This window comes from Heptranchias perlo, chromosome 44 (genome assembly GCF_035084215.1).
Source record: "Heptranchias perlo isolate sHepPer1 chromosome 44, sHepPer1.hap1, whole genome shotgun sequence".
In the NCBI taxonomy this organism is placed as follows: domain Eukaryota; kingdom Metazoa; phylum Chordata; class Chondrichthyes; order Hexanchiformes; family Hexanchidae; genus Heptranchias; species Heptranchias perlo.
This window is the reverse complement of record NC_090368.1, coordinates 4,480,114-4,500,266: the sequence shown is the minus strand read 5'-3', so window position 1 is coordinate 4,500,266 and position 20,153 is coordinate 4,480,114. Positions and strand designations below refer to the sequence as shown.

At 45.5% G+C, this 20,153-nt stretch overlaps 1 protein-coding gene across 4 annotated transcripts in view; it reads left to right on the top strand.

Moving 5' to 3' along the window:
• The window catches only part of cgnb (cingulin b), an 84,996-nt gene that overhangs the window by 38,852 nt on the left and 25,991 nt on the right, over window positions 1-20,153 (top strand). For all 4 annotated transcript variants that reach the window (XM_067975967.1, XM_067975968.1, XM_067975966.1 and 1 more), the window contains exons 6-15: window positions 2,275-2,423; window positions 4,493-4,631; window positions 8,891-9,103; window positions 11,665-11,813; window positions 12,188-12,329; window positions 13,703-13,915; window positions 15,400-15,606; window positions 17,700-17,804; window positions 18,705-18,857; window positions 19,980-20,150. In XM_067975967.1, the coding sequence (XP_067832068.1) occupies window positions 2,275-2,423; window positions 4,493-4,631; window positions 8,891-9,103; window positions 11,665-11,813; window positions 12,188-12,329; window positions 13,703-13,915; window positions 15,400-15,606; window positions 17,700-17,804; window positions 18,705-18,857; window positions 19,980-20,150 (1,641 nt within the window). The remainder of the gene's footprint in view (window positions 1-2,274; window positions 2,424-4,492; window positions 4,632-8,890; window positions 9,104-11,664; window positions 11,814-12,187; window positions 12,330-13,702; window positions 13,916-15,399; window positions 15,607-17,699; window positions 17,805-18,704; window positions 18,858-19,979; window positions 20,151-20,153) is intronic.

The window sequence follows — 20,153 nt, the reverse complement described above, 5'->3', positions numbered from 1 at the left end:
AAATTTCTCTGCAGCTGCAATGTGTAGGTATTTGTATTCACTACTGTTCCACTAAAGAGCAAATGAGGCTATGCAATTTTCATACTATGCTAACTTGCACTTTGAAAAATACCTAGCAGTACAATTATAGATTCTGCCCTACCAAATTTGGAATGTGTCTAGAGAAAGCATTGAGTTTATGACACTTATGTCAAGTACTGGTGGACGCGGGTCTGTCGCTGGCTGGGCGATGGTCTCACTGGTGGTAGCAATTTAAGGTAATGAACTAAGAGTATTGCGCATGTAGTGAATTGTCTGAATAGCTTTTTTTTCTTGTGGTACGGATATGCTAAGAAAGTCTAGTGTCAGTGCTGGGCCTTCACTGAGTTGCTGGCCTGCCAGCATTCTGTACCACAGAGTGGGAAGGCTATGGTTCATCTCTGCCATTTGCCACACATCAAGTTCTTCACCTCTGCTGGGATATTCCAAGAGGACTGCAGGTATGGCAGTATAGTGGTTGTGGTACTGGGCTCGCAACCGAGGTCCTGAGTTCAGATCCCATCATGGCAAGTTGTGAAATTAAATTTGATAAACCTAGTAATTTGTGGCTCAAACTAGAAAAATTGTGATTTTAAAAACCCAACCGGTGCATTAATGTGCTTTTAGAGAAGGCAACCAGGCACCTCTACCCGGTCTGGTTTACATATGACGACAGTCCTAGTCCCACACTAAATGATTGACTTGCTGGATCACTTCAGAGGATATTAGGAGTCACTCACTCTCCCAGCAACTAGGAGTGGGCAATAAATGCGGCCATCGCCCACATCCCGAGAATTTCTTTTTGAGAAGGTGCTACTCAGCAATGCAGATAAAATTGGATGCTGCTTTTTACTGTCTTGTAGCACCATCTGGCCACTTGATTCTGATGTTGCTGCAAGATCTGCGACACTAGAACAATATGAGAGCAATTGTAAACAATTTTACAACACCAAGTTATAGTCCAGCAATTTTATTTTAAATTCACAAGCTTTCGGAGGCTTCCCCCTTCGTCACCTGACGAAGGGGGAAGCCTCCGAAAGCTTGTGAATTTAAAATAAAATTGCTGGACTATAACTTGGTGTTGTAAAATTGTTTACAATTGTCAACCCCAGTCCATCACCGGCATCTCCACAATATGAGAGCAATTAGAGGCATGTCTGCACTGCTCTCCTGCATCACCTAGTGGCCAACTACAGAATAGTAATGGAAGAGGAATGGGAGCTGCATATAAAGAAGACTTGCATTCATTTGATGCTTTTCATGAGCTCTGGACACCCCAAAGCGCTTTACAACCAATGAAGTACTTTTGAAGTATAGTCACTGTTGTAATGTAGGAGAAGCAGCAGCCAATTTGCACAGCAAGGTCCCATAATGACCAGATCATCTGTTTTTAGTGTTGGTTGATGGATAAATACTGGCCAGGGCACCAGGGAGAACTCCCCTGATCTTTCAAATAGTGGCTGTGGGATTTTTTACGTCCACCTGAGAGGGCAGACAGGGCCTTGGCTTAACGTCTCATCAGAAAGACGGCACCTCTGACAGTGCAGCACTCCCTCAGTACTGCACTGGGAGTGTTAGCCAAGATTATGTACTCAAACCACTGGCGTGGAGCTCGAACCCATGACCTTATTCAGAGGTGAGAGTGCTACTCCCCATTGAGCCACAGCTGACATCTAAGGTGAACCTAAAGGAAAATATATTTTTTTTAAAAGAATCAACGGCTAGAAATTGTCATGCATCTTGTCTTCAAAGCAAATATAGAAGTATGTGCATGTTTTACCAGTTCTGTGGAATTCCTCCCCTCCCAACAGTATAAATAGGCATTTCAACCCTGAGGCAATGAGGCTAAATGGCTTCAAGCAGCAATTTTGCAGATTATGGCCACTTTCTATTGATGGTGTGCAGTCTGCAGCAGAGATACACACTGCTGCCACTGCACTGCAATATAAAAGAAAAGGAACTTTTTGTGGATCCCAAGAGTAGCTGTTGGGATGCAATAAGTACAGGCCTCTCTCTACCAGCCTTCAAACTGGATCAGTGTAACACAGGTACAGCTCTTAAAATAAAAACTGATGCGAAGGGAAAGCAGAGAGTCACAGGTTTCTGCTTCATCACTGCTCTGGAGTTCAGTCCCCGATATAAAAATGGCTAAATATGCCATCAGTTATAAGTATTTAGTGTTGCGATTTTTGTGAATGATCCTAATCTGTATTCCATTATTCTTTTCTCTTTACCCTCCTTCCAAATTCTCTACAGAACCATCAGAAGCTGTCGGCAAAGAAAGATCAAAACAGACTTGATCTGCAGGACCTGCAAATCCAGCTGGAGGAGAGCACGGAGGAGAGGAACCAGCTGCACTCACTGTACCAAAAGAATAAAAAGGAGCTCCAGAATACCATCCAAGAGTAAGGTCACGTTGTTTAATTCATGAGAGCGTATGTATGTTTGAATCCCTCTTTTTTTTCTCTCCCCTCCCAAAAAAGGGCACCAATTCATATCCTTAGCCGTGAGGAAAACACACTGGTTTCTTGTTATTCCATAGTTTAACTTGTTTTGTAGGGTTCCCTGATAGCCCAGGGGATGACGGCAGTGTCCGGTGCAGTGGATACAGACCAGAAGGCTCCAAGTTACATCGAATTTACAGCACGATAGCAGGCCATTCGGCCCAACAGGTTCATACCGGTGTTTATGCTCCACACAAAGTTGAAATCCCGGTCTACGCTAAAGGTAGCTAATCGCAACCAGGATGCTGCGGTGCTTAACACGCCGGTGCTAGAGAGGGGGTAATCAGTCACTGTTCATGCTCCTGATCTATCTCCAGTGATCCCTGTACACTGGATGTCGAATGAGAGCAGAACCGAGCTCAGCTGTGGAACACTGAGGCGTTGAAGGGCTCGCTATCTAGACTCATGTGACAAGTGCTTACTTGAAGGGCTACTTTTGGCCGTGAACCCGTATCCCAGCAAGGGTCCGTCTTGAAAAGAGGGGAGAAAAATATCCCTCCTTGGTATGTGAGGGCAGTCCTATAATGAATGACTATCCAATCTGCTGTCAATACACCAGCAATTTGACACGGAAGTTTTAATGACCACACAATTTAATAAGTGAAGTTCCAGAGAGAATTCAAACTGCATTAAAAGGGGTTGTTGTATCTCGAGTAACTCTCAAACAGGAGGAGGCGCCTGTGGTTTCAGCTGTCACTTAGTAACAACATGCAGATTTGGCAGAAGTTTGACATACCAAACTCAAGTGGATAATTACTCTTTTTTTGTGCCCCATTCACTCAAATTGGCAATCGGTTAAGTTACCAATTCTGCCATATTTGGCCGCCCTTTCAAAATAAATGCAACAGTTGAAGGGTCAGATGCTGACTGGCCTGTGCTTTTCCAGCCTTTTCTGTTTTTATTTGATTTCCAGCATTCGCAGTTTCTCTACTCCTTTCTCCCTTCTCCTCCATATCTCTCTCTCTCTCTCTCTCTCTCTCTCTTATATCTGTTCCCTGATTAATGTTTTGTTTGGCTGAACAGCTGAGCTGCTGTTAAGTTTCTTCTTTCCCCTGTTCTCCTGATGCAGCTGTCACATTCTGGGGTATAATACCATGGACGATTCTTCGATCAATAATGGCCCGGCTCTACATGTAAGCCTGGACAGTGTGGACCAGCAGACTAAACTGTGGAGGACATTGTAGTTGAGCCCAATTCTGTTCACGTGCTCACTTTCCAGCAGAAATCACTAGATAGCAGTCATGAACAGAAACCCTGGCTGCTTTTCCCTTCCCTAGTCGAAGGGCACTGTTTGATTGTTGAACCCCAACTACTGCCCTGGCTGAAATCGGCAACCTCGGCAAATATCGGGATCAAACCTGGGACCTTCTGGTTTGTCCGGCTCAGTACAATGCCAGACGTTGCTGCTACCAGTGGGTCACTGGAGAAACTCGAATATTGTTAATCTTTTAATCTGTATCCTCTAAAGTGTGTGTTATACAAAAAATGAGAATAATTGGACTTTTTAAAGATTTCATCAGCTTGCTGGAGTGTCTGAGCTAAGCTGTTCAGTTATTCTTGCACAGATCTGAACTAATGTTTTGAAAGGTCCTTAATTTTTTGACAGTCCTCCCCTTTCTGCCAGCATAACATCTCACTGTTAAATGATTCCAAGGTCTTATTCCCGATTACCCTTCCTGGAGGAGCATTCCAAATCTTGATCCGAGTTTCTGTGAAGAACTTCCTGACATCAGTCCTAAATTTGGTTTTCCCCATTTTGCTCCCTTATCCTACTGCAACAATTTAACTTGAAAGAATATTCAATTGCGCTTACTACCTTTAATGTATCACTGAGTTGCCTCCTTTCAGAGTTTGTTTAGCCAAAGTTTCTCCAGTCCTAATAATCACCATCTTTCAAGGCTGCAGAGCCCAAGTTTGCTCGGGGACATTTTGCTGTGTGTTTGTTTATTCCATTTCATTCTCTTCCCTAGCCTGATGGAAGTGAAGATGGAGAAGGATACAGTGGAGGCAGAAATGAGAGACCTGCAGGATGAAATGTCAGCAATGCAGAAAGAGCTGAGAAGTGTCAGGAAATCTGCAGGAGACAGTGGAGACAAAGAAGTTTTATCAGTATGTGGCTTTTTCTTTGAGCGCTCACTCGGGTAAAATGTCCAATCTCATCACTCCTGAAATGATTATCAACAGCTTCTGCCACTCATAAACACTCTCCACAAAATTATGAATGAGGATGGAGTTTTGTTCCTTGTTCCTCCCTCTTCTCTCTTTCCCCTTCCCCCTTTGTTTTTGCTGTGCTATGCGTAATTCCCAAGCCAGGTGGACAAACCTACTAATTTTCTGCCGTTGCTGCCTTGTAACCAGTTGCCAACTCGAAACATTTTTACCCCTTTGTCACAGGTACTTAGTCTCAGACTGGTGCTGTGATAGCTGATCTCAGCCGAGGCAGCGTTGAGCTGCTCCACTTGACCCCAGCACACTTCGTCCAGGGAGGCGGATCATAAGAAAGTCAAGAATACAAAAAGGCTTTTCTGCCCATCCAGCCCTCTCCAACCAGAGTCCATGTCTGATTATTCCGGCGTGCACTATGCCCCATCTTGAGCCAGTGTCTCCTGGAAAGAAGGAAGAAGATTTGGTGAACTTCATATTTTTGCATTTTATTTGTCCACATGCTATTCTGAAGAGCATTTGGGTTTTTATTTCCGTCCCCAACCTAGCTGACCCTGGTTTTCTCCGCCATAGCCCTGGGGCAGGTTGTGAGAAACCCAAGAACACACCCTGTCTCACTCACCCACCCTCCCGCCCACTCGCCTTGCTGTTTGTGGGATCTTGCTGTGTGCAAATTGGCTGCCGTGTTTCCCAAATTACAACAGTGACTACACTCCAAAAGCACCTCATTGGCTGTAAAGCGCTTTGGGACGTCCTGAGTTTGTGAAAGGCGGTGTATAAATGCGCATTCTTTATACAAAGGGGATTTATTGGTTTTAGGACTTGAAAATCATGGAAATACACAGCAGGTTAATCCTTATATGGAAGAGAAAGACAGGCTAGCATTTGGGTTGTGACCCATCATCTCACTTGAGGCATTAACCTATCTTCCTCTTTCAGATGCCAGATTTGCAGTTGTCCCTGTGTGTGAAAATAAAATCACTAGGGAGGGATATCTACCTTATGTATATAGTTAAGTCTTGCAAGCATTGGTCATATCACACCTGAAAGAGTTGCACTTCAGGACAGCTGCACATCACAGGGCAAAAGTTAGCAATTGGCTGAAATGAGTCTGATAAGCTACCAAGGTTAGCTAAACATGAACAAATTAAAAGCAGTTTGATTCAATCAGTAGCTACCAACAAGGAACAAGTAAGCAGCAGAAAACAGCATCAAATTGCTCAATTTTTTTTTATATATGCCAAAGCTACCAATCCTGAACTGGCAAGAAGCAAGAACTGACTAGCAGGTCACCTAATTTCTTCTTACTCTTTCCATTTGCTATTTTCCTTCACTTAGGTATAAACCTAGAAATAACACTTTTATATAACAATAAACACAAATTATAAGAGTTCTTAAATAATTGGTTATATTAGAAATACCTGCCAGAAGCAGTCGGGCGCGCACGCACACACCCTTGTAGCTTGAGCTTGGGACTTCAGTTAAGAGGTGAGAGAAGCATTATAGGATTTGTAGTTTTCACCCCGTTCCTGTGGAACTACAATACGGAGAGCACATTGTGTCAGAAAATTTGCAAAACTGAGGTGTGAATAGTGGGGAAAATAAACCCATCAAAAACTAAACGTTACTGTTTGGCATTTTGTGCAGTTTAAACCATTAAAATAAAAATTCTGAGCTACTGCTATTGGATGAGATTACTTTTTGACACTGAAGGGAACTCAGTGTTCATGAAATGCTTTGATGCTCAGCTGTGACACTGCGGTCACTTAATCAGCCAGGCCAGGAAGGAGTTCAGGTTCCGACCGTTGAGTGGGAAAATCCTCACTGGGTGCTGCCTGCACCACACGACAGCTTCAACAAGAGTTACAAATCCACCGCGGGGAGTAAGGAGGAAGAAAGAAAATCTTTTTTATCATGCAAATAACTGAGAAAAAGAGGGAAGAATTTGGTGAGGGCGAATAAATAACTAATATACTTGCATCTTTAGCAAATACTACAAATTGACCATGGGAGATAGAGCAAAAGAAATGTAAATAACTGGGAATCAGAGGTAGATGTTGGGGAGGGAACGACAAACAAAATGACTTGCGTCTTAAGCAAGTTTTGTAAAGTGATTGATAAATAGTCTAACAGTCTGAGGCCTGTATCTTTTAAGAATCAGTAATGTGTAATATTTTGACCTAAATGTATTGATTTAGGTAAGATTGCTGTACAGCTGTGGGTGAACCCTTGTGTTTATACCTCCTGAGGGACTGCTATAAACATTAGAAACCATGCTCCAGGTCGCTGATAACTCCTGAGTGATGTTGCAGGAGACCTACCAGTATTTTTATCTACCAGTATTTTAAACTAAATTTCTATTGGCGGGGTTTATGTGTATATAATGGGTTTTGATAGAGTAGATAGGGAGAAAGTGTTTCCACTGGCAGGAGGGTCAGTAACCAGAGGACACAGATTGAAGATAACTCGGTGGGGGGGCGGAAGAAAAACCTCTGGGGAGATGAGAATTTTCTTTACTCGGCGAGTTATGATGGTCTGGAATGCACTGCCTGAAAGGGTGGTGGAAGCAGATTCAGTAGTAACTTTTAATTGCATTGGAAGGTAGCAAATGTAACCCCACTATTCAAGAAAGGAGGGAGAGAGAAAACAGGGAACTACAGGCCACTTAGCCTGACATCAGTCGTCGGGAAAATGCTGGAATCCATTATTAAGCAAGTGGTAATAGGACACCTAGAAAATCATAATATGATTAGGCAGAGTCAACATGGCTTTATGAAAGGGAAATTGTGTTTGACAAATTTATTAGAGTATTTTGAGGATGTAACTAGCAGGGTAGATAAAGGGGAACCAGTGGATGTCGCATATTTGGATTTTCAAAAGGCATTCGATAAGGTGCCACATAAAAGGCTGTTACGCAAGATAAGGGCTCATGGGGTTGGGGGTAACATTAGCATGGATAGATGATTGGTTAACGGACAGAAAACAGAGTCGGGATAAACAGGTCATTCTCAGGTTGGCAGGCCGCAAGGATTGGTGCTTGGGTCTCAGCTATTTACAATCTATATTAATGACTCAGATGAAGGGACCAAGTGTAATGTATCCAAGTTTGCTGACGATACAAAGCTAAGTGGGAAAGTAAGCTGTGAGGAGGACACAGAGTCTGCAAAGGGATATCGACAGGTTAAGTGAGTGGGCAAGAATGTGGCAGAAGGAGTATAAAGTGGGGAAATGTGAGGTTATTCACTTTGGTAGGAAGAATAGAAAAGCAGAATATTTTTTAAATGGTAAGAATCTAGTAAATGTTGGTGTTCAGAGAGACTTGGGTGTTGTCGTACAAGAAACACAAAGTTAGCATGCAGGTACAGCAGGCAATTAGGAAAGCAAATGGCACGTTGGCCTTTATTGCAAGGGGATTGGTATACAAGAGTGAAGAAGTCTTACTACAATTGTACAGGGCTTTGGTGAGACCTCACCTGGAGTACTGTGTACAGTTTTGGTCTCCTTATTTAAGGAAGGATATACTCACCTTAGAGGCAGTGCTACGAAGGTTCACTAGATTAATTCCTGGGATGAGAAGGTTGTCCTATGAGGAGGGATTGAGTAGAATGGGCCTGTACTCTCTGGAGTTTAGAAGAATGAGAGGTGATCTCATTGAAACATATAAGATTCTGAGGGGGCTTGACAGGGCAGATGCTGAGAGGTTGTTTCCCCTGGCTGGAGAGTCTAGAACAAGGGGGCATAGTCTCAGGATAAGGAGTCGGCCATTTAAGACTGAGATGAGGAGGAATTTCTTCACTCAGAGGGTTGTGAATCTTTGGAATTCTCTACCCCAGAGGGCTGTGGATGCTGAATCATTGAGTATATTTAAGACTGAGACAGATAGATTTTTGGAATCAAGGGATATGGGGATCGGGCAGGAAAGTGGAGTTGAGGTCGAAGATCAGCCATGATCTTATCGAATAGTGCAGCAGGCTTGAGGGGCAGTATGGCCTACTCCTGCTCCTATTTCTTATGTTCTTGTGTTCTTCTATTCAAAGGGGAATAGGATAAATACTTGAAAAAGGGGAAAAAAATTGCAGCTCGATGGGGAAAGAGCGGGGTGAGTGGGACTAATTGGATAGCTCTTACAAAGAGCTAGCACAGGCACGATGGGCCAAATGGCTTCCTGCGCTGTATAATTCAATAATATATTTCCATTTTGACAGGAGCTGGCGAGAACAAAAGAGGAACTGGATATGATTGCCACCGCAAAGCAGGCCGTGGAGGATATCCTGAGGCAGAGAGAAAGGGAGCTGACAGCCCTAAAGGGGGTACTAAAGGAAGAGGTGTCCAGCCATGATAAGGCAATGGAGGATCTTACAGCCCAGTACCAGAAGGACATGGAACAGTTGAGGAAAAATTTTGAGGAGGTGTCTCAGGTCAGTGCCTCCTTTTTTTTTCTCCAATGTCTCGCTGCCATGATTTTATAAAGCTGGACTGGGCTTTATATTTGGACTTTGTTTCAGTATTTCTCCTCTTGAAGCTCTGCTGCCCGTAACCTGACTCGCACTAAGTCCTGTTCACCGCTCGCCCCCTGTGCTCGCTGACCTACATTGGCTCCCGGTCAAGCAACGCCTCAGATTTAAAATTCTCATCCTTGTGTTCAGATTCCTCCATGGCCTCGCCCCCCTCCCTATATGTGTAACCTCCTCCAGCCCTACTTCCCTCCCAAGATCTCTGTGTTCCTCCAATTCTGGCCTCTTATGCATCCCCGATTTCCTTCACCCCTCCATTGGTGGCCGTGCCTTTAGCTGCCTCGGTCTTAAGCTCTGGAATTCCCTCCCTATACCTCGCCACCTCTCCTTCCTCCTTTTAAGATGCTCCTTAAACCCTGCCTCTATGACCCCCTGCTAATACCTTATGTGGCTCGGTGTTAAATTTTGTCTGATAACGTATAACGTGAAGCGCCTTGGGACGTTTTACGACATTCAAGGCGCTATATAAATGCAAGTTGTTGAAGAGGTTGCTGTGGTGCCAGAACCCTCTATGTCCTCTTGTGAGAGTCTAGACAATGAACGCAGGCGGACTATTCACCGTCAGAGGTGAGCCTGTTTTTTTCCTCATCTGACATCCACAGGTGCACTGTTCCAGGAGTTATTAGATAGTGATCAGGGGTGGGAAGCCTGGCTAGTTTTCTCTTGTGGTGAAGACAGCCTCAATCCACTGGCGGATTTGAAATGAGTTTACAAATCCATCAGCACGAGGCAGGTTTGTAGGAACACCATGCGCTTGTGGTCAACCGGATCCTCCCAGTGATAAAAGCCCCTTCCGATAAACTGGTCTCCCGTTGATTGAACTGTGGTTGTTCTTAGAACCTGTCCCTCCCCGCAGGAGACTTTGAGCTGCATCGGATGGGGTCACTCTGAACAAAACAGCACGTCCACCGTATTGTCAGAAGATTGCCTGGGAAGTGGGGCAGCTAGAGACAGAGAACGCGCGTATTGTACAGAGAAAACATAAAGTGCTGACTGACAGTGGCATCGTTTGGCTCCCGATTTGCACAAAAGATGTTGGAAGGGGCAGGCAAAGAGAGAATGAAGAGAAAACAGTTCCTTTTTCTTCATAAACAAACGAGCCCTTTGAGGAGCACAGTGCTGCTGATTACTTTCACTCCAGTGATCATAACAGAGAATGTGTTTCAAACTGGAATGCAACAGTTACTGGAGCACTGGGTGCCAGTACACTGAAAGGAAGCTGTCCTGAAACTTTAACAATGAAGTGTCGTGTACTCCACTTATTTTCCATGCATTTACATAGTGCCTTGTGTCCTTGAGACTTGACGCAGTGCATTACTGTGCACTGACTTATGTTTGCCATTCTGTGCCAAGTCCCACAAACAGCAGTGAAATGAACGAGTCGTTGATTTGTTTTTTGGTGGTGTTGGCTGAGGGAGGAATGTTAGCCCAAGACACCGGGAAGTAGTCATGCTTTTCAAACAGTGGCGTGAAATCTCTACATCCACCTGAATGACTGACTGAAACAGACAAATGTGGCCTTAACTTAAACCTCTCATCCCAAGGAGAGCACCTCTGACAATGATGCACTCCTTCAGTACTGCACTGGAGTGTCAGCCTAGGTTCAAACGGAGAATGAAATGCTAAAGTGTGGTGTAGCAGGTCTTTTAAATAGTAGGGATCAGCAAGGAGACTGGAAGTGCAGGAGCTGATGGTCACTGTGGCACAGAACATGAAGGATATGGATTTGTTTCCATGATTCTACATCAGCTGTGATGTTGCAGGTGATGCTGAGAGGAGGTCAAGCAGCTCACTGTGGAGAGGGAAGAAAAATACCCAGACCAAACCTCGCGCACTCCCCAGTGGCTGGTTGTAAAACATATTGCACCAGTCCTTCCTCTCATTCAGGGATGATGTGACACTTGAGGGCTACCACCCACAGACTCTGGAAATTGGTGAAGTGTAAAATAGACACCACCTTAAAAGAAGACCCTTTTGTTGTTTTGTGGAGGCATTGGCTATTGGAGCTTTCTATTAATCTTGGCATTTTTGGGACACAAGTTTTGATCCCACTCCCGATCCCACCCCTGTGCTTTTCCAATTGACGTCCAAAGACTAAAGAGGGAATGGGGAGAAGAAACGCTCTCTGCCTGGTTCACCTAATTCGGGATAGACCATGGATCAAATCTGGGGCCTTTCTTTGTACAAATGGGTCCAGTCTCATGCCATGGCACTGAACTGTATGGACCTACATAGCATTCTGTGTACCTAAGGAACTGCACTCCAAAAGTAATCTGTCGTGTGAAGTGCTTTGAGGTGTTTCAACATAAGACAAATATTAAGCAATATATTACCAGTTGAGGAGCCAACACACTATACCACAGTGCAGCCCTGTTGTCGGTTTTATATTGTACCCGAACGTGAAGGAATAGGTTGAGGTGATGGGGAAAGATTAAACATTCTCTCTCTCTCTTTCGTAAATCAAGACGCAACAGAATGTGGAATCTGAGAGACAGAAGGTCAACTCCACACTGCGGAACCTGCAGAGACAGCTAGCGGAGAGCTCTGAGGAGACCAGTCACTGGAAAGAGATGTTCCAGAAAAACCGGGAGGAGCTACGCAACACAAAGCAAGAGTGAGTTCAGTTTCATTTGTCGTTGCGTTCAGTTTGGGGAAAGATTTCAAATCTGATTTGGTTCCAAGTCGTTCTTTTATAATGCGCTATTTCTGCCAATTATATTTCCCCCTTTCTCCCCTCTCTTGAAGGTGGCACTCGCCTCTTGAGTCAGAAGATTGTGGCTTCAAGTCCCACTCCAGGATTTGAGCATATAATCTAGGCTGCTGCTCCTGGGGAGTACTGAGGAGGGTGCTGTATTGTCAGACCCGCCATACTTTGGAACAGGTGTTAAACCAAGGTCCAGTTCCCCCTTTTCGGGTGGATGCTGAGGTGCGGTGGGAAGACCATGCAGAGACCCAAACCAATCTTGTGATTTTATTTGCTGATCCCAGACTGCTGCAGATAAAGATGGAGAAGGAGGAATACGACGAGGAGTTGCGGGATTTGAGAGACCGTTACTCGGTGATGCAGGACGAGGTAGACCATGTGAAGCGAACTTCAGTGGACAGTGCAGAGATCGAAGCACTTAAAAAAGTACGTTGGTTTTGAACTGTGGTTGCCTTTTATTGTGGTCGCACATATGCGGCAAGTAACTTCAGATACCCCCCCAATCGCAAGCTAAGTTTGAGTGCTTTATAATGGTCTGAAATCACTCTCCTGCTTGTGATTTTCTCTCTTTAGACCAGTTCTTCTCTTTCCTCTTTCCCCCCCCCCCCCCCCTTCCCCAACTTTGCTGTCTCCTGCTTGGATACAATTTCACAGGCACCAGCATTCCCCCCCCCCCCCCCCAACCCAGTATCTAATCCAAGTGGCTTTGGAGGACACCACAGCTGAACCGAATGGCCAAGTTAGATGTTCTCAGCCAAGATAGCAATTGGGTATTGCCTCAGACCTATTCCTGATCACTATCCGGTGACCCCTGCTAGAAGTGGGTGTAGACAGGATTAGGCTTGGCTCTGAAGTCAATGATGCCAAATAGCCTACTGGCACATGCTCTCACGTGAATAGTGTAGAATCGGGTGACAAACCAGAGGGTAAAAGAGCAAGGATTCAATACCTTTCAGGTGAAGAGTGATACTTTGTGATTGGATGTGAGTAAACACATCACATTTTCCTGAATTGTTATGAGAATGTTTGTACCAAACATTTTGCACATTAATTTGAAGTGAAATAAATATGTGCTTGAGCAGAATAATGGAACGCAACACCTGCTATCAGAAAAAGTGCGCTACAGTTGTATGCATGCCCTGTGGATTTTTCCCATTCCGGTCTGTAGTTTCTTCCTGTGCCCCTGGGCTTCTCCCACACGTGCATCCCAATCAAAGGGCATCCAGGCAACCTGCTCCCAAGCATAGGCGGTGCTGCTGTGCAGCTGATGGTAGGCCTGAGTGACTCTCCTAGTTAACTCTGTATTCGTATTTCCGTGCAGAGAAGCAATTAGTCTGCGCTTAGAGCTTCAGCTGGATAGAACTCCCAGAAACAAAGCGCTTTATGCTGCAGAAATACAGGCAGCTGCAGGCATACCCCACTGTTGGTTTCACTCCAGGAACAGCGGGACCTGAAAGGACAACCAGGATGTCATAGACTCACAAAAGTAGGGGGCCTGTGAATCTGCTGTCGGTTTACAGCCTTCTGTTCCAGGAAAGTAAATACGGGGAGCCAGTCCTGCCTGTTTGTACTCTGGAGCCCAATACCCACAGAACATGGCCCCCAATACACACTATAAAAGGGGGAAAATGGCGTATAGGGGTTAACTTCCCCAAACTGGGCACCAAAAGCCCAGTAAGCATTTAAGCTCCTAAGAACTTGGTAGTGCAGGGGAATGCTAGGCATAGACCTTGCTATACCAGGGCACTGATTAGTTGCAGCACCCAATGCAAAAAATGACCGTGTCTTCTCTGTTTTAGGAGCTGACTAAAGCCAAGAAGGAACGACAAGAGATAGACACCGCCAGTGAGCGCCAGGAGGCGTTTATACAACGAAAAGAGCAGGAGTTGAGTACGCTGAAAGGGACACGAAGCGAGGAGGCAGCTAACCATAACAAGGCCCTGGAAAAACTGAAGCAAAACCACCAGAAGGAATTGGAAATGCTCAGGAGGAATTTTGATGTAATTTCAAGGGTGAGTTTAACCCATTGCTCATTGCATTTTATCTCTCCAGTGTGTGACTGTATGAGTATCACTGAAATCTACCCAGTCAGGCAATGCTCAGTCAGTAGCATTGTTTGATAATTGAATGATTTATATCAATTAGTGTTAATTGTATTGAAGTGGTGGCTATCAATTGGGGACTCTCATATCCTTTTTATAGGAGAGCTTAGCTAGGATGTGGGGTGTGTGTGTGTAAGGGGAATCTCTGTGAATAAAGGCTTGGAAGCATCTGAAGATCAGGCTCGAGTATTCTATCCTTCACCACATGGCTGTCCAATTTTAACATTCTTATCTCTGAGTCAGAAGATTGTGGGGTTAAGGTCCACTCCAGGACATGGGCACATAATGCAGGCTGTTACCAACACTGCAGTGGTGCATTTTTAGAGGTGCAGATCTTCAATGGAGGTGTTAAACCAAGGGCCCAGTTGGCCTGTTCTGGTGGATGCTAAAGATCCCCTGTCTGTGCTCAAAGAAGAGCAGGGCGTTCTTCCAGTCCCCTGCTCAACATTCCTCCCTCTGCGCACCCCACCAAAACTGATAATTCCCAACGCGTTGCAGTTTGTGGGATCTTGCTGCTTGCAAAATGGCTGCCATGTTTGACGTTGCTGCATTGGTCGCAGGAGAGCGCCGGCCTCCCGTTGCACATTCTGCGGTTTCTGTTCTCCGTCTGACCTCTGTCAACAACAGCTTGCCTTCAACGTAGTAAAACGTCCCACGCCGCTTCATAGGAGCATTATCAGACAAAATTTGAACTCTGCCACATGGAGATATTAAGATAGCTTGGTCAAAAATGTAGAATTTAAGGGAGCGACTTAAAGGAGGTAGAGAGGCTTAGGGAGGGAATTTCAGAGCTTCCACAGGTCGGGATCCAAACTGGAGAATCCAGCAGCCTACGAGAAAATGGATCTCCGCTGCCCTAGAGCAAAGTAAGTTAGGCAGATTTTTTTTATATATCTCCAAGTTGAGCCAATTGTGGGAAAGGGCAGGGGAATGGGATTCAAAGCGTAGCTCCTTCGATCGCCAGCGCTGGCCCAATGATCTCCTCCTTCATTGTACAAATTCAGTGGTGAGAATGGGGCATGTGCCACTGACTGTACTTGCAGAATATAAAAGGACCTTTAACTACAACCCAAATGCAGTTTTAAACCAGTTGCATTTTATTATGTCTGACTAAAGGTGGGAAAATTCCACTGTTCACTCAGCCTGATTGTAAAGTTATTGCTAGTTATTCCCTTGCTTTGGCAGTTTGGAAAACAGAGAGATAGAGGCTATCCCTCCAATGTTGCTTGCTTGGGATCAGAGACTCAGAGCAGGAATCTCGCCTGTTCCCCTGCACTGTTGCAAGTCGTCTTTAACCAGTTGTTAAATCGACTGTTCACAATCAAGAGCACATTTTGTAAATTTGAAAGTAAGTTTATTCTTTTCTCTCTTTTTCCCCCCCTCCCTCACCGCAGGATAAACTAAACCTGGAAAATGAAAAGGGAGCTACAGAACAGGCGAAGAAAACAGCGGATTCTTATCTGAAACAGTTGCGGCAAGATAACGAGGATCTGAAGAGGAGGGTTTCACAGATGGACTTCCAGATGGGAGAATACAGGGACATGCTGGAGGAACTGCAAGGCTCCGAGTCTCGGCTGAAAGACAAGATGGCCAGGATAGAGGTAATTACACAGCAAGGAATCTGCAGCAGAGTTAGGTAGGACATTCACTTTTTTTTTAAAAGTCAATTTTCTCCTTCCTCGATTGAGTTTCTCCTGTTCCCCATTCTAATTGGGTATTTTCTGCTTTTAGCTCATCAATGATATTACCCAAAACCTTTGGGATCACATTCCCTGGGGGGGGGGGGGGGGGGGGGGAGGGGAGGGAGGTTGCGGGGGGAGGAGGGGTTGTTGGAGATTCGGTTGCAGAGCCAGGTCCTCACCCACCCCAGTATAGACCCTCAAGGGTAACATTCTTGCCCTCTTGTATAAAATAAGGTAAAAGAGCCCCTGATCCAGCTTTGGGATAAGTCTTGCTGGTCTCCATGTGCCAGTTTGAGCACCGATGCTCAGCTCTACTGTCATCTATAGTGCATCAGGTCACTGGTGTAGTTCTCGAGAAACACCCAGCCTCCACCATACTCTGCAATCCTCTATTCTGAAGGCACCTCAGTACTTTTTCTGCGAGTAGAATGACGAGAGGTGAGCGCTGAACAGTCAGGATTTCGGCCAGCCTATTACGTGTCGTTAACTTCCTCCCCCACCCCCCCCCCAGGTACGACGCCAAGAGCCGGTCGGGGGGGAGTGTTGCCAACATCCTAATAGGGGCGGCCGCAGGAGCTTCGGAATCAGAAGCCCCTGGATGACCAGTGAGCAACTCCACTGGTATTTAAAACACTGCCCTGCAGTACGCTTTCAGCCGCTAGGTGGCTTCTGCCTTCAGGACTAAGAAGACATTAGAAAATGTGAGACTCGTGTGTTTTTGGTGCGAGAGACAGTGTAGAGTTTCCTCCCCCCCAACCCCCATCTCCTTTCAATTTTTAAGGTAATTTCCCTGTTGCCTCTTTAGGCGTTCCTGTAGCAGGTAACATTTCTCTAAATTCTCCAGCTGCTTGCTACTAGACCTCTCCCAGTGCCACATTCTAACCACGTGTAACGGGACGACAACATGAGATTAGGTGACACTTCACTTATTCACACCCCTTCGAGAAAGCTTCATCAGTTCATGAAACTGTCTGACAGAAATTGAGAGCATGCCTGTTGGGGAATCATGTGTTCTTGCTCTCACCTTCTAAGGTTCTGGGCTCAAGCCCAACACCAAAACATGAGCTCGCAATCTAAGTTGACACTCCAGTGCAGTACTGAGGGAGTGATGCACTGTCGTAGATGCTCTCCTTCAGCTGAGATGTCAAGGCCCTGTCTGCTCGGGTGTTTCTGAGGAATGTTAAAGATCCCGTGGCATTATCATACAGCACAGGAGACCATTCGGCCCATCGTGCCCGTGCCGGCTCTTTTTAATCCTTTCCAATTAGCCCCGCTCTTTCATCATAGCCCTGCAAATTTTTCCTTTTCAAGTATATTTCTAATTCCCTTTTGAATGTTATTATTTAATCTGCTTCCACTGCCCTTTCAGGCAGTGCATTCCAGATCATCATAACTCGCTGCCTAAAAAAAAATTCTGCTCATCTCCCCTCTGGTTCTTTTGCCAATTATCTTAAATCTGTGTCCTCTGGTTGCAGACCCTCCTGCCAGTGGAAACAGTTTCTCCTCATTTCAAAACCACTCAATTTTGAACCCCTCTATAAAATCTCCCCTTAGCCTTCTCTAAGCAGACTGAGATTGATGCATTTTTGGACACTAAGGGAATCGGGGATCAGGCAGGAAAATGGAGTTGATGTAGATGATCAGCCATGATCTAATTGAATGGCGGAGCAGGCTCGAGGGACCATATGGCCAACTCCTGCTCCTATTTCTAATGTTCTTATAACCTTAAAATTAGAGCTCGGCCGTTCAGGGGTGATGTCAGGAAGCACTTCTTCACACAAAGGGGAGTGGAAATCTGGGACACTCTCCCCCAAAAAGCTGTTGAGGCTGGGAGTCAATTGAAAATTTCAAAACCAAGATTGATAGATTTTTGTTGGGTAAAGGGTATTAAGGGTTACGGAACCAAGGCGGGTAAATGGAGTTAAGATACAGATCAGCCATGATCTAGTTGACTAGCTCGAGGGGCTGAATGGCCTCCTCCTGTTCCTTTTTGACTCTTGAATCTGTTCTAGGTGGAGCGGAAGCAAATGGAGCAGTCTCTGGGAGAAGCTACAGACCAGGAACAGGAGATAGCCCTGGCCAAGAGAGTGCTGGAAAACCGTCTGGAAGAAACTCAGGTACAACACGCCAAAGCATTCTCTGTATCCGTTGCATAGCATAATGCTTTCCATGCAATTTTCCCTGAAACTTTTTTTTTAAAACGCTTTATTACTTGTGCAGTGAAGTTTAATTTCTGCTATTTATTTAACACCAGTGGATTTGTTAAACAGCCTACGGGCCTCTGTTATGGCTTCCTAAGTCCTGGTCTGGTCTTTGCTAGACCAACAGCTGTTGTAACCCATTGATACAGCCTTCTGTCATATCCTGTGCTGCCTACGCCTCTAGCTGTTGTGAGCCTCTGCCACATTTCTCAGTCCAGTCTTGTTACCAGCTGCACGAGTTGCTCGAGGGTTATTATATTTTTCTATCTACCCATGAAATACCAGCAGAAATTCCAAAGCATTAAATCGAGAACGTAACCAGTTTCAGTTTAGCATTGGATGCCCTACACTTGTGTGTTGAATTACTTTTCCGAACTAGATTGTTAGCATTTGTTTTCATAGTTGCAAATGAGATACGGCAAGCATCATAAGCCATGAACCATGCGCCTCCTCCACCCGACTGCCAAGAGGATATGCTGGAGAGCTGCCTCAATAGGGCTCCGCCTCCGCTCCGGGCTCCGGGCTCCCCATGGCAATGGGCTTCATAACTTTCCAGGGAGCTCAGCTTTCTTTTCAATCCCCGGTCTCTATCGGGAGCACCCGAGACTGGAACTTTCAGTAACAGCTGGAATTTGCCAGTCTTGGACTTCCAAGGACTCAAAAGGCGCTGAGCAGTGTGGGAAATTATGGGGCCTTTTGCTGCTGGGAGCTGATCAGTGCGTGGTGCCATTACCCACAAATCCATCCTCAGGGCTACCATGTTTTGCAATCTTAACACTTGCTATTTCGATCTCCTCCCCTCATCGCAATAAACAGCGGAATCTGAACAGACTGACCCAAGACTACCAGGAGTTGAGCGAGCGTTGCCAGGACGAGGTGAGGCAGAAAGACCAGCTCAAGAAGACTAAAAACGAGCTGGAGGAGCAGAAGAGGTTGCTGGATAAAACGATTGAAAAGCTCCAGAAAGAGGTGAGGGGCAGGACATGGATAATAACATTACAAAGAGCAGTCTCACTTTTTTAAGTTCAACACTTGCAGGCAGAACTGTTGCATTCCTCCCACCGGCCGTCCTTTTTTTTTAATATGTGTTTGGTCTCAGGATGTGGGCGACGCCAACAAGACCCGCATTTATTGCCCATCCCTGGTTGCCCTAAGAAAGTGACGATGGGCCTTCTAGCAATCACTTTTAACCACCGAGTGTCTTGCTAGGCCACTTCAGAGGGCAGTAAGAGTCAGACACATAACGTGCGACTAGAGTCACACGTAGGCCAGACCGGATGATCTGAATGAAATTAGTGAACCAGTTGGGTTTTTACGAACATTCGAAAATGACGGGCAGGGACAAGACCAGCTGGTCCATCAAGCCTGCCCCACGCCATGCTGGCCGGAGCATCAAGATCAGGCAATTCCTACCCCCTCCCGTAGCCATGTAATCTCCTGGGGGAGGCGAAAAACCAGGGCCAACAATGGGGAAATATTCTGGAAAATTCCTTTTCGGCCCTCCTTCAGGCGATAGAAATCAGTCAGGGGATCATTTTAATATCAATCCAGTACCTTTATGGTTATAAATATGAGAGTCACTAATAAATCCAATGGGGAATTCAGGAGACACTTCTTTACCCAGAGTGTGTTGAGAATGTGGAACTCACTACCACATGGAGTAGTTGAGGCGAATAACGTAGATGCGTTTAAGGGGAAGCTAGATAACCACATGAGGGAGAAAGGAATAGAAGGATATGCTGATAGGGTGAGATGAAGTAGGGTGGGAGGAGGCTTGTGTGGAGCATAAACACCGGCACAGACCAGTTGGGCTGAATGGCCTGGTTCTGTGCTGTAAATTCTATGTAATCTTACCCGGTGCTAGCCCACAAAATACCAGATTTATTGAATTCAGTTCCACAACTTGCCGCAGTGGGATTTGAACTCGCAGCCTCTGGGTTGCTGGTCCAGTACCAGAACCACTAGGTTCCTGGATAACATTGGCAGACATCTGGGAGAAAGGGAGGTGAATTGTTGCAGAAGTATTTCTCCAGTGACAGCCAGACTACGACACTGCCGTAACTTGTACTTTCTTCCATTTTCCCAACGCAGGTAGAAGAGGTCTCCGAGCAGTCGGGGAGCTCGGTGATTGTGCTGCAGTCCCAGTTGGAGGAATACCGGGATAAATCACGTCGTGAACTAATAGAGCATCAGAGGCAAGGAAAGGAGAGGGCACTGGAATTGGAAAAGGCCAATATGACCGTCAAGAGGCTACAAGATGAGGTT